Consider the following 13,838-nt stretch of genomic DNA (forward strand, 5'->3'; position numbering starts at 1 on the left):
CTACTTACAAGGCACGACAAAGGCCTGCAGTCCTCGGTGCACAGGAAGCCAACCCACACAGGACGGTACCTACATTTCGATTCGAACCATCCCATCCCGCACAAAGCATCTGTCGTGACGTCATTACTGAAGAGAGCCGACTCCATATGTTCCTCAAGTGAAGATAAAAGGAAGGAGAAGAACCGAGTCATTTCTGACCTCCAAAAGAACGGCTACCCAAGCTCATTCATCCGGCGCATTATCAGGAAGCAAGAAAGGCAAAACAAAATCCGGTCTATTATTTCCTCAGACGCATGCCAGAAGCGGAAACGTGTTTGCATCCCCTACGTGAGAGGCGTGAGCGAGACGCTCGGTCGCATTCTCGGAAAAGAAGGGGTGCTGACAACGCACAAACCGACCAGCACTATCGGTCGCCTTCTCCCCCGCCCAAAAAACCGGCAGCCCAGAGAAAAGGCCCAGGGCGTCGTGTACAAAATTCCGTGTTCCGTCTGCCCGGCGTCGTACATAGGGGAAACGAAGAACTTCGCGGAAAGGATGAACCAACACAAAGCGGACGTCCGTCACATGAATCGTCAACGCAGCGCCGTGGCCGAACACTGTGAAGGGTGTGACCACCCAATTGACTTCGACAGCACCATTGTATTGGAAACGGAAGCTAACCCACGCAGGAGGCTTCTACTCGAGTCGTGGCACATACAGCAAACACGAGAGAATGTTAATCGTTCCCTGGGGACTCTCCCCTCATCCTACGTCCATGGGCTGCGGCCATTGACCCGCAGGTCCTCCACACAGGGGCTTAAAAAGCCAAGCTGCGCTCGCCCGTAGTCACACCGTGAAGAAGGGGCCGAGCCGGTCCCGAAACGTCGTGTTTTTCCTGTATTTTACTTGGTTGGCGTCACTTACCTTCTCCTAACATTAAATTTCCCAACCAGACAGACTTCTGTCGAATGTTTTCTTTTGAGTCTAGCTATGTTGTTTTAATCCGACATGTTATCAGGCATGCGACACAGCTGGCGAAGCGAGCGGAGGCGAGCGCAACGATGAGGCAAGCGGTGTGACGTCATACCAAACGGCGGTGGCGGCTCCGCGGCGAGGCGCGCTGGTGTGACGTCATGCCAGATGGCGCGGCGAGCGCGCGCCGTAGCGCCGTCTAGATTGCGTCGATGCCAGCGCCGCCTAGCACCGTCTGCCAGCTGCGCAAAGGCTCAAGGTCGGTCTCTGTACCTCCTCGGAGGTACAGAGACCGACCTTTGAGCCTTTGCGGTGCTCCTCGGAGCACCGCCAAAGCGAAATCGCAAGTTCGTGGCCAATGTAGCTTTCTCTACAAAAGGAATGCGTTCATTTTTTCCGGTTGGAAGGTCCGAAAGGATTGTCGACAGCCGTCGTGAAGTGAGCGGGCAGGCGCCTATTCTGCGAACGGTCGAGTTAGGCGGATTTTGCCTGTTGCGGCAGCCGGGTAAAATCATGAAATTTGTTGTGATAAGCTGGCCGAGGCTGGCTGAAGGCTGCGATAATTGGAGTTAATACGGGGATGGCGAAATCGCGGAAACAAATTTACAGACAGCGGATGTCTACTAATAAAGGAACTATATATATACTTCTGGTGTTGACTTGTGCCACCACCGTCCCCCTTCCCAAAGAACAATACGATTCACTGCGACTGCCGTCAAGGATTTATTACTGCTGAAACAATCAGTCGCGTGCTGCGAAGTTGTAGAGACCTGGCTGTGTCGACCGTGCTCCGCACGCGTGTCATGGGAGAGCTAGGGTTCGGATGCATAGGACAAAGAACTGGCCTCCCCGCCTATAGTCGGATACAAGTCAAGAAAAAAAAAACTGCTTTTCGCCGTCAAAGGACCTCCTTTCAGCAAATGGCTTCGGTCGATGCTCATGAACCTGATAGCGTGACAATGCAGCGAGTAGCAGAAAGGTATGTAGTCCCCTCTGCATTGTTGGGGATAGTCCCCTCCCTGCGTCGTCCCGCTACTCAAGCTATCAGGGTCATGAGAATCGGCCGACGCCATTGGCTGGAAGGGGGGGAGGGTCCTTTGATCGGGAAAAGTCGCTTCTTGACTTGTATCCGACTACAGTGCTAAGCTGGCGCCTGAAAATCGGTCAACAGTAGTGGAGAGGGAAGGAGAGGGGAAGGATAAAGGACAGGGATTTGCGCCGTCGCGACTGCCCTGCTTGTTTATTTACTTGTTTGTTTTTTTTTAACGTCTTTATTTCTGCATTTAGTAGGCCGATACCTTGCGGCAGAACTAAGGTGCCTCATGGAGGTTGGGGTGGGGTAGTGGTTAAGGGTGGGGGTGAAGGTCGGAGTGCGGGTTGGGGACCGGTGTCCGCTTCTTCCTCGAGGTAGTGTCGTCCCGAGGTCGGCTCCGCGAAGTGATGGCCTGGCCCTTCATCTTCCTTGAAGTAGGAAAGAAAAGTTCGCCAGAGCCGGAGTGCGTCTGATGGCCCGATGTGCGATGGCGGATCGACCCATTCCTGCAGGGTTCCAGGTCGAAGCCCGCCCAGGGACTTGAGTGCTCTTTCCCGTACTGCGTCAAAGGTAGGGCAGCTCCACAGGAGATGTTCGGCCGTGCCTCTGGCAGGGCACGTCGGGCACTGAGGAGTCGGGTATGAGCGCGGGTTTATGAGGTGCAACTTCGCTGGTGATAGAAGCTGGCCAGTCTGGGCTCGGCGAAGGAGCACTGCCTCCACTCTCCTTAATGCGCTATGTGGACGGCGATATAGTTGCTCAGGGTTGGCCAAGTGCTGGAGTATGCTGCGACGATAGCGTTTTGCGCGATGCCATGTCTCCGCCCTATCCATATGGGGCGACGACGGGTGCGCAACGTCATCAGGGGGCCAAGAAGCGGAAACGAATGTGGATCCAGGCAAAGGTGCGGAAAGAGCTGCTGCGCGCGCTGCCTGGTGTGCCTTTTCGTTTCCAGTGACTCCTTCGTGTGCAGGAATCCATTTGATAATGACAGTGTAGCCCTCCTCTCGCAGGCGACGGGCTTCGGTTCGAATAGTGTTGAGAACGGCATAGTCAGCTCCCCCTGCGCGGCAGGCGGTGTACGCTGCTTGTGAATCTGTGTAAACATGGTAGGTGAAAGGAGCCGGATCTTGTCTTTCTACTATTCGAGTAATGGCAAGTCGTATGGCCATGAGTTCGAGATTGGTGACGGTGTGTTCCTCGGAAAGCCGTTGAACTACAGAGGTATCTGACACAGAATCGTGACAAGCTATAGCGGCGCAATGTTGAAACTGAGCGGCGTCTGTGTATAGTTGGATGGCTCCTTCCTGGGCTAACTTGTATGATGTCTTCTCGTGCCGTTTGGCGGCAGCTTTGCGCCTTTGAGGATTAGCCGAACTCATATTCTTTGGTAATGGCATACCATCTACTAAGTCGATCAATTCCCATGGTGGGGCAGCGGATGAAAGTGGCTCTAAGTTGTCAACGTTGTAGCCTAATGCCCGCAGGATCTGTCGGCCAGCCGCCGTTGTGGAGAGACGGACTCGCTGGGCTAGCGATTGCTGCTCTGCCAGATCCTGTAGGGCATTGATTTTGCTGCATGCGTGTAGGTTCACTACTGGGCAGTACTGCGGCAGACCAGTAACCAGGCGCATCGCCTTGCGATTGATTCGCTCAAGCTGAAGGCGTTGGGTTGCGTTAAGGCGCATGTACGAATATGCGTACAGGATTTTTGATGTTATGAGTGCCAAGGTAATCTGACGGAGCCCCACCTCCTTGATTCCCCATCCACGCGCAGAGACGCGGCGCATAAGGTGTAAAGCCTGATGACAGCTATGCATCGTGTTATGAAGCCAGCTTTTGGCTCCTCCATCCTCGTCAATAAGCATGCCGAGTATACGGATTGTTTGTTTCCGGCAGATTACTGAGTGCCCTAAATGAAGAGAGATAAGTTTGCGTTCGGCCTCGGCTCGTACCCGCGAACCATTTAAGACAACTACATACTCGGTTTTTTCGGGAGAGGTTTTCATTCCACACTTCTTGATGTATTCATGGACGGCATTAAGGCCTGTTTGTAGGGCTAGTTCTTGCTCTGCAGGGGACCCTGAATTAGTCCACAACGTTATATCGTCCGCATACACGGCAAAATTAAGACCGGGTATCGACGACAGCATTGGCGGGAGACCTGACATAGCAATGTTAAAAAGAGCCGGTGATATGACAGCGCCTTGGGGGACACCTGTTTGGTTATGTTGCCATTCACCCTGAGTATCTCCAACCATTACTGAGAAAGTTCTTTCTGCAAGAAAGGCTTTCACGAAGCGGTAGAGGTTGCCGCCTATACCCACTTCCTGTAGCCGGCGAAGTATGGTCGAGTGGGGCACGGAATCAAACGCCTTTTTGACGTCTATCCCAACAACCACTCGGAGCTGTGCGCTGCTAGGGTATGCGAGAACGTCGTTATAAAGCCTTCTGAGAATGTCTTGGGCACAGAGCCCTCGACGAAAACCTACTTGCACAGGAGACAGGACGTTGTACTTGTCTAAGTACCATTCAAGTCTTCTTAGAGCCATACGTTCCATGACCTTACAAAGGTTGGACGTCAGCGATATTGGCCTGAGGTCTTGTAATGTTCGACTTGGCTTGCCAGGTTTTGGAATTGGTATTACCACTGACTTCTTCCAGGCAAGAGGAAGATCGCCGTTGGCCCAGTACTTGTTCATCTCTTTCAAGAGGGCAACTTTATGTGACTTGGGAAGGTTCAGAAGTGTTGAGTAGCGTATATCATCCGGCCCTGGGGCGCTATTGTGATTGGAGTCATACAGAGCTGCCTCCAGTTCGTCTAATGTGAAGGGAACGTCGTAATTGTTTGATGTACCTGATACGGGGTCCGCAGGCAAGACATCTGCATTTTCAGGTTGGGGAAAAAATACCTTCCCTGCTTGCATAGCTAACTTCGCCGGGGAGACATTCAATTTCAAGGCCATGCATTGGGCAGGGGAAATAGGCTTCTTGCGTCCAAGGATAGCTCGAAATATATGCCAGGCCTTCGATAAGTTAGCTGCTCCATTGAGTGAGTGGCACAGCAGCTGCCAGTCTTGGAGAGCGAGCTGCAGAGTATACTTCTCAACTTCTTGACTGATGCGAGTGAGAGCACGCCTCCGATGGGGTGTCCGGCCTGATCGGCGATACGCCTTGAGAGCCCGAAGCCTACGATTCCACAGATTCAAAAGGTGGGAATCTGGCTTTGGGGCATCAAACTTGACTGAAAGCTTCGTTGTAGCTTTCTTCTTGGCATCGCTGATCTGACTAATGAGCTCGTCTAACCCTGTTGGAGCGTTCACCGTACCGAGCATTCTACGAAAATCGTCCCATGAGACGTGCTCCTCTATTCGACGGCGTTGTTGCCGCTGTAATGACTTTCGGCCTCGAGGAGCCCATGAGACCACCACGGGATAATGATCACTGCCAATGACATCATCAGCCCTCGACCATAGGATCTCACTGGGATGAGACACTAGTGTCAAGTCTGGGGAAGTGTCTTGCTGACCTTTGTGCTGGCCAAGGCGAGTAGGTAGCGTGAGGTCGTTGGCTATGGTCAGTTTCGCTCTGACAATTTGCTGCCAAAGGTCCCTTCCCCTAGCATCTGAGTGATGATATCCCCAGCTGCTGTGCATGGCGTTAAAATCACCCCCAACTACAACGCGATCCAGGGGATATATCCTTAAGAAGTGTTCTACAAAAGACATATCTACTCGATATGTCGTAGTACCGAATGATCGCGCATAGATTGAAAAAACTAAGGCTTGTTGGTCGCCATCTAAGCTAAGGCGTACTCCCGCTACCTCCTGCGTCTGCGTGCACCACGCGGAAGTATCTAGTTCAGTGTGGGCCGTGCGCGACAGAACAAGAACGCATGCCTGCCCATTGGCTATTGGAGGCGCAGATCGCGATCCTGGCCCGGGACGCCGGTGCTCTATGGAAGGGGTGCAGTAAGGTTTGTACCCTATTAGATTGGGCTTATTAATGCCAGTCTCCTGAAGCAGGACAGCTAGAGGAGGCGTTGGCGTGATGGACAGTCTCCTCTGAAGTTCCGCTTGTTTGCGACGGATTCCCCGGCAGTTCCATTGCAAGAACCATATAGGAGAGTCCGAAGCAAAAATGGCATGTGGTTTCGCGCTAATTCCTGCCATTATTAAACTGAAAGGTACGCGGAAGTGAAGATGATGTGTGTCCAATTTCGGGCTCTTGATTCGGAGAAACCTGTGACATTCCCAAGAGTGGTGGCATACGCTTGATCACCTCGGCAGTGACCAGTTCGATAATGCGCGTGAGCTGGTTTTCATCTAAGTGTAGCGTACGCGAACTATCTTTTGCAAGATTCGTTTGCGCGCCGCGTTGCGTATCACGGAGTGTTTCAGCGTAAACCCGATGAATGCGCGCTTGCTTTGGTGCCGTCGCGGTATGCTCAAAAACTGCGGCTAGAGATGAGGTGGCATTCCTTTCACTATTGCTCTCAGATTGTGTGGAGGGCTTGTGCGCGCCTTGCCGTTTAGATTTATGTTCGCTGTCTCGTGTCTTCTGCTTCGGCTGACTTTGTAGTGGAGGGAAGTCCTGATTAACAAGCACAATTGACTCCGAGGCTGATTGCTGTGTACTGACAGGGCTCTTGGGCACCGTCGTCGACACCGTTTGGTTACCACGTAGAATCTCGGCTTGTTGTTTGCGTTCTTTTCGTCGCGATACTCGGATACGACGGAAAACGCCATTCCTCAAGGTTTTTGTGGCCTGCCGCCGAGCAGGGCACTTTGGGTCCGTGGCTACGTGGGGACCTCTGCAATTGCGGCATAGTGGTTCCGTCGGACAAACCTCGAGGTTTCCATGTGCAAGGCGACCGCAGTACGAGCATCGACGTTGGTCGACTAGTGGACACGAAATTGCCGTGTGTCCGATTTTGTGACAGGTCTCACATATGATAGACTTCGGTTGATAAGGTGTCACCGGAAGGAGTATGCTGTACAGATGAATTTTTCGGGGAAGTCTGGAGCCCTCAAACGTGATTAGAGCTGCTCCGTTCTTGCCCATAGGCCTGGCGGTTATTATCCTGCACGAGTAGCACGTGAGGTTTGCCATGAGCTGTTCGCTTGTTAACCCGTTGGCACGATAAATGACCCCGCGGATCTGGCCGGGGCGTATGGTTTCATAAGCTTGGATAGGTGTCTCCTTTCCAGAAATTAGGAGAGACTGCAGTCCAATCAGATGGTCTCTGGCATGCATATGCGATATGTCGACAGCAAACTGATTGCTTCGTTCAAGAGGCCGTACTTGAAAGCCAGAGTGAAAATGAATTTTCCGAAGCTCATTAGCAACAGCTTCGTGCAGCCAGTGTGCGGGGAGTGTCCCTAGTTGTCCAGGTGAGGTTAGCTTAATTATGACAGTGTATTTAACACTGATTGGATCGGCGGCTGTGGCCTAGTTCTTTCGCCTAACAGGCTGCCAATCATCTTCTTCAGTATGTTCATTATCAGCCAAGTGATCGATTCTGCCCATAGGGGTGACTATGGACGCTGAGGCACAGCCTAGCGATCGATAATGCGCATCCGTGAAGCGAGCATTTATAGCTATCTGCGAGTGGGCATGTTTTGCGCCGTGTCGTTTGTTCTCAAAGCGAGTGCTTTCTTGAGCCATCTGCGAGGTGCCTGACCACATCCTAGGTTGCTTGGCAAATTTCGAAAACGGAAAAGTGCAAGATCCTACCTCGGAAGGGGCGCTTCCCGGCTTGTTTTCCGTGGAAAGAACAGAGAATGGGTTGGAGACAGGTATCGTCGCAACCACTTGAATGGCTTCGTCATCTGCCATGCTTTCGTCGGCGCCGAGCACGGCGTCAGGTTGGGCCGCGTTATCTGTGCCGCTGCAAAACGATGTTACCGCGGCGTCTTGCCGAGGCTGCTGCGAAGCCATGTTGGCGGCTTCGGCGGTAGGCGTATCCGATGCATCCGGATGGTTTCCTGGGGTAGTCGTTGACGCGGAAGCGTTGAAACCGTCGTCCACAGGTGACGAGGAACACGATGGGGGTGGCCCATTCATTTTTGGGAGCCTAGCCCAAAAACGTCCGGGCCAAAAAGCTTCAAAAAGTCGGAGCGATGCGAACGTGCGTCTGTTCGAGACGGCTGCTTGCAGCGCCACCATTTACTTGTTTATTTTTGGCCAGTGTTCCATAAAGAAAGGCGTCGGACAGCGAAGGGCGCGTTGCGCGCGTTTCGTTTAGTTTCCTCATTTTGAAATAGGAGACCCGTGTTTTTCACCCTCCGCGGTGGCTCAGTGGTAAGGCGCTCGTCTACCGAGCCGGAGTACCCGGGTTCGAACCCGACCACGGCGGCCGCGTTTCGATGGAGGCGAAACGCAAGAGGCGCCCGTGTGCTGTGCGATGTCAGTGCACGTTAAAGATCCCCAGGTGGTCTAAATTATTCCGGAGACCTCCACTACGGCGCCTCTAGTTCTTCTTTCACTCCCACCTTCCTCCCTTCCCTTACGGCGCGGTTCAGGTGTCCGCCGAGATATGTGAGACAGATACTGCGCCATTTCCTTTCCTCAAAAACCAATTTACCAATTTTGACCCGTGTTTTCTTATTCGTAGTAATAAACTTTATGTGGCTGCAATTTTAAGCGCCAAGGAGGTCGGCAGCTTGTCGTACCAGGGCCAGTCGATCCTCCAGTGTGGAGGGCTCTAGTCAGGAACGCCAGGAGAAACGGGGAGGGTCAAGATAATGGGGGGACTGATTGGCGACGGTACAAAGGAAAAGACAAGTGTTTCAGGCTAGCGTAAGGGAAGGGACAGTTAGGATAAGACGGATTTAGACGGAATAATTCGCGCGTGCGCTGTGTCTTCTGTAAAGTGAGGGAACGTATACACAGGAAGTTTCGCCTAACGCTGTCAGCAATTTTTAAAAACTGTCTTTTTGAGTGAGAGCGCTTTTTTCGGCATAGTATTGGCAGCAGTGTAGTGCATCAGAATACAACAGGTCTCCTCGATTTGGCTGCACTTTCTGCACTAGTTCACAAAAGTGCCGTGCCAGTGCAGTGCCAGTTCTTGCGGCGCGAGTGCAGCCTGACACTAGTGCTGTCGGTGCAGCGGCCAAATCGAGTGCGAAAGTGCAGAAACGTTCGTCTGCTGCGGCCGTGTGTCGGTGTTTGTCGCGTGGTTTGACATATGCGGGGGATTGTGCTAGCTCTATTGAACACTGCGCATTTCTTCAAAGTGGCGCATCTCGTGGAGTGGCTCAAAAATTTGTTAATTCCAAAAGTGGTGAAGAATTTGACACCGTCCTTTCCGTTGCATTGTGCAAAGTTGCGCAGGCCGGTCGATCGTCACCGATTCAACGGGTACTTGAAGAGGCAACAAACTTTGAATTCGAGAGGTTACTCAGACTTGCGCTCGAGACGACCTTTGAGAGTTCATACACGTGATCCGGGCTGTTGTCGTTCTATCGGAAAGTGACTGCCGCATTACAGAAGGAAAGAGTTGCCTGATAACTAGGACTATATCTGAACTCAACAACTCGCGTTCACTGTCGGCGGCCGGTGACGGCGGAGCGACTATCGGAGACTAACTGTCAGGCGAAGGTGTGGGCTGACGGCGACCTCAATGCCAGTCGGCCAGTCGATCGCTGCTGCAAGCGGAGGAGTCAGTACAAATACGTTGCGATCATCCACGTATTAAAAAAACATCTCACCATCTGCCTCAAATGCAAATGCTCCATCGTGTAGCGAGTAATAATAATATTTACACACAAAATAGAGATGGTGTAAAGCAATATGCGAGGCTGGGCAGAAAGATGAGAACGCATACGCACTGCGCCATGCCAGCCAGTCCCTTACGCACGGACACGCACACACGCGCGCGCATACACACACGCACGTGCGCGCACTGTCATTTCAGCTGTTTAGTGAGGGCACGGTGCAGATTCCGAGTCTAGCACGGGTATGCAGCCGTCTCAACCATGGTCTCAACGCCGGCATGGCCACGGAGCCGTCTGCTACGGAGCGCGCCAAGCACCTTGCACTACTTGCACGAGAAGAGAACTCGCCGAAAGGCTAGTGCAAAAGTGCAGCAGAACTCGGGAGAACTCGTGCAGCACTACGTCAAATCGAGTGCCCAAGTGCAGGTGGCGTTAGCTGCACTGGCAAATCGAGGACGCGAGTGCAGCACCGCCTGAACTGGTGCAGAAAGTGCAGCCAAATCGAGGAGACCAAACTAAAACGAGCTAACTTGCAGCTGGTGAACTAATATTGAATAGGTAATTGTTAAGTGTTGCTGTTAGGCTCCTTTTTATTGAGATAATTGTAGCTGACCGTAACTAACACCCATTTTAGTATTTATATTTTCGAGAATGCCATTCTTGTAGCCGTTGCAGCGCAAGCAATGGGGCCGGGCATGGCCGAAACCGAAACTATGCGACCAGCAAGAGCGCTTGCCTCGTCTACCAGCGCTCGTCGCACGGCAGTGAGGGTGTCACGTGCTCATTTGGCTGCGCCGGACTGGGAGCGACGAGCCGGCAGAGAGAACGTGACTAGGGTGCCTCGATGCGCGCGCTCCTCCCGCGCGCGCATCGAGGCACCCTAAACGTGACGTGATAGGCGCGCCGATGTGTGAAATGCACTAGTAGGCGTGACCAACAGACGCTCTTTCTAGTAGCGCGGTTTCGGTTTCGGCTGTGTGCGGACACAACACTGCTTGCGCTGCAGCAGCGACGAGAATGGAATTTTCGAAAGTGTAAAAAACTGATATGGATATTATTTACGGTGGGCTATAAGCCTCTTTAAGGAGGCTATCAGCAATTATTAAAAAGTTAAAAATTCAATATTAGTTAACCATTCTGCCAGTTACGTCTGAGCTCTATTCTGATGCACTGCACCGCTGTCAGATGCTACGCTCAAAAAAGCGTTCTTCTAACTCAAAAAGCCTGTTTTTAAAAATTGCTGACAGTCTTAGGTAAAACGGTCATCTTCCACCAAACCACCAGCATACTGCTTTTTGCTCTTCAGCGTCACTAACGCTTTCTTTTAGCTAGAGTTGCATTAACTTCGATGACGCGCACTCATACCTGTTACGCATTATGCCACTAATTAGACTACAACCGCTAATGGCACGCACCAGTGCACAAGACGCCGCTGACGCCGCGGTATCAGGGCGCGCTATCCGTGCGGACGATACGGGTGTGGACCGCCTGTGCGCGGATAGCCGTGCGGAAACAGCCGACGCGTGCCAGGCGCCCGGTCAGTGTTCGCCGACGCCACGGGCTGGCTGTCGTCGCGGCAGCAACCGAGTCCTTGTGCACACGGTGCGAGGAGCCATCAGTAACAACGGGTCGCCTCGCTTCGAGCGCGCCGTCGGGCGCCGAAGTTTATCAGCCAGCGTGTTCCCAGGAAGACGCATTGGAGCGCAACCGATTGCGCGCCGTTTCGGACTTTGGGAGATACATGCATGCACTGGTATCCTTAGGAAAAAGCAGGCGCCGCGGTGGAACTTCCGAGGCAGTGTAGGAGCTCGGTACTGAAACTGAAATTTTGTGCGCCCTCAGCGAGTCGGTGGATCATGCCTCGATCAGTCTGCATTGCCGGGTTCGCAGCCGACTCTGTTATTGATACTCGGGTCTAAAAACGTCCCACGTTCTTATTTCGCCTGTTGTTTCCCATTCCTGTTCGCTGCTGCGTGTGTTATCCGTCTGTAATCCTTCCACATGCCAGGACCCGAGTAACCCAAAAGCCACCGGCGGAAAATCTCGAAGGCAAGTCGCCGTTCTCGAAGTGTTTTTCAAGCGGACTTGCAGCGGCGTTTTGTGCCTCACTGGCTTCTGACGCACGTTCCAGGGGTTACAGATAAAAGTTACCTGGTTGCACTACGGTAATTAGGAGAACTGCCCGCAGGGAATCTGCTTGGGCTCGTATAGCTGTCCGCTCCGTCGCGCTTGATGGGGCGCCCTAACCCCCTGGTGCTTCGCGCTTCCGCAGTTAGAAACGACGCTGGCGGCGATTCGGCCGCGTCTTCGCCCCTGTCGCCGTTGGCGGCTGGCAGCAGCGGCGCGGCCTCCTCGGACATGGGCGACGCCCTGACGCACCTCTACCCCTGGCGGTTTGTCCAGCTGGCGCTGTTCTGCCTTTACTCCATGACGAACGCTTTCCAGTGGATCGAGTACTCCATCATCAGCAACCTTGTGGAGGTAGGTTCATTAATAAATCACTTCATCATGAATTGAATGTTGAACGTTTTGAGCATCCAGCCAGTTGAACCACCTCTATTGAAATTACCCATACACACTAAATAACAGAACCGGCCGGGCCCGTGTGCTATACTGATAGCATCAAGTGTAATGTGGACAGGATAACTCACGCGAAGACAAAAATGCAAAAATAATACTTGCTGGAGAAGAAATACAGGATATATCATGTAACAGTTCCAAGTAGAAGCCTTCGTAACATAAAAGTGCATATCAAGTGTGCTAGTATACAATCTCAGCTAAGGTCTTCTCATTTTGTTGTTCTCGTTGCAAGTGTCTTTTCCGCATTTCATTTGATGATGAGAGTTCATATATATTGCCCACTGTGTGGCTTCTCTGTTAAAAGAAGTATTTGGCATAAATCATTTGATTGTGCTGCATCGTGCCATTGCCCGCTAGCTTCATCGATTCCTTATCGCACTACTGAGGGTATAGACTTAAATCATGAGAATATACATGTAAACTTGAATGAACACCATAGCCTTTCGTAACACCTGTCTTGAATTTTGTAACAACTAGGATGTTTTGCCAAATAGATTGACTATATTGTGATTAGTTTGTGATAGCCAAACTATATACAGTATTGTGCGTTTTTATTGTAAAGACTTTCAAAATTTTTCTTACCTCAACCGCTGGCTCGTTTGCGGTGAAACTGCACACAGAGCTTGCATATTATGCTAACTTTTGTATCAAGGGAGTAATTACTCATTGGCATCCACACAAGCGCAGCCATACGGCTACAAAGGAAAGCTATACAGCTTTCTCGGAAACTTCGTAGTTAAAGAAAAATTCGTCCTGGTCTGGGGTTTGAACCCGGGACCACCGCTTCACCGGAGCAGTCGCTCTACCAATTGAGCTAACCAGGACGGCAAGCTTATGGTAGGGCGAGAGCGAATTGATCAATAACTCGAAGTGGGAACAGTGTTGGTCACTTTGGGGGATTCCCCTAAACTTTTGTCCCTAACTTTTGTATCGTAGCAAGTTTTACAACGGTACTCGCTTAGTTGAGCCGTGCATGATGCAAAAGCGTAATCGTCTGCATCGAGATCGGCGAACCGAAGCCCAAAACACCGAGTTTTTGCTGAAGAGCGGCAGTAGCGCCATCTGTCTTCCACAACGAAATTAAACAATAAAAACACAGCTCAGGACTTCACGACGTCGTCCTCCAACTCTTTAGGAGAGCCACGAAAGCAGACGATATGAGCTGAATTGGATAAAGTCATTGGAAGAAAAAAATGAAGACGTCAAACAATATTCTTTTAATGGCACAGCCTAGTTAAAATAGTTGTTTCTGGCATTTTTTCCGCTCAGTTGGCCGAAAATGTTCGAAGCGCTTCAGTTGAAGCAGACGAAAAGGCCCCCGCGCTCCTTGCAACGCTCGCCTTGGTGCCTTGTGACGCTTTCCACTGCAGAAGACAGATGGCGCTACTGCTGCCCTTCAGCAAAAACTCGGTGTTTTGGGCTTCGGTTCGCCGATCTCGACGTAGACAATTACGGTTTTGCATCATGCACGGCTCAACTAAGTAAGTACCGTTGTAAAACTTGCTACGATACAAAAGTTACCATAATACGCAAGCTCTCTGTGCAGTTTCACCACA

The 13,838-nt window shown here is 51.7% G+C and overlaps 1 protein-coding gene across 2 annotated transcripts in view; it reads left to right on the forward strand.

Moving 5' to 3' along the window:
- HisT (Histamine transporter) overlaps positions 1 to 13,838 on the forward strand; it is an 89,012-nt gene that overhangs the window by 56,653 nt on the left and 18,521 nt on the right. For both annotated transcript variants that reach the window (XM_089543354.1, XM_089543353.1), the window contains exon 3: positions 11,975 to 12,183. In XM_089543354.1, the coding sequence (XP_089399480.1) occupies positions 11,975 to 12,183 (209 nt within the window). The remainder of the gene's footprint in view (positions 1 to 11,974; positions 12,184 to 13,838) is intronic.

The sequence above is a fragment of the Amblyomma mixtum genome, chromosome 5 (assembly GCF_055824585.1).
Source record: "Amblyomma mixtum isolate Tamu chromosome 5, ASM5582458v1, whole genome shotgun sequence".
NCBI lineage: Eukaryota > Metazoa > Arthropoda > Arachnida > Ixodida > Ixodidae > Amblyomma > Amblyomma mixtum.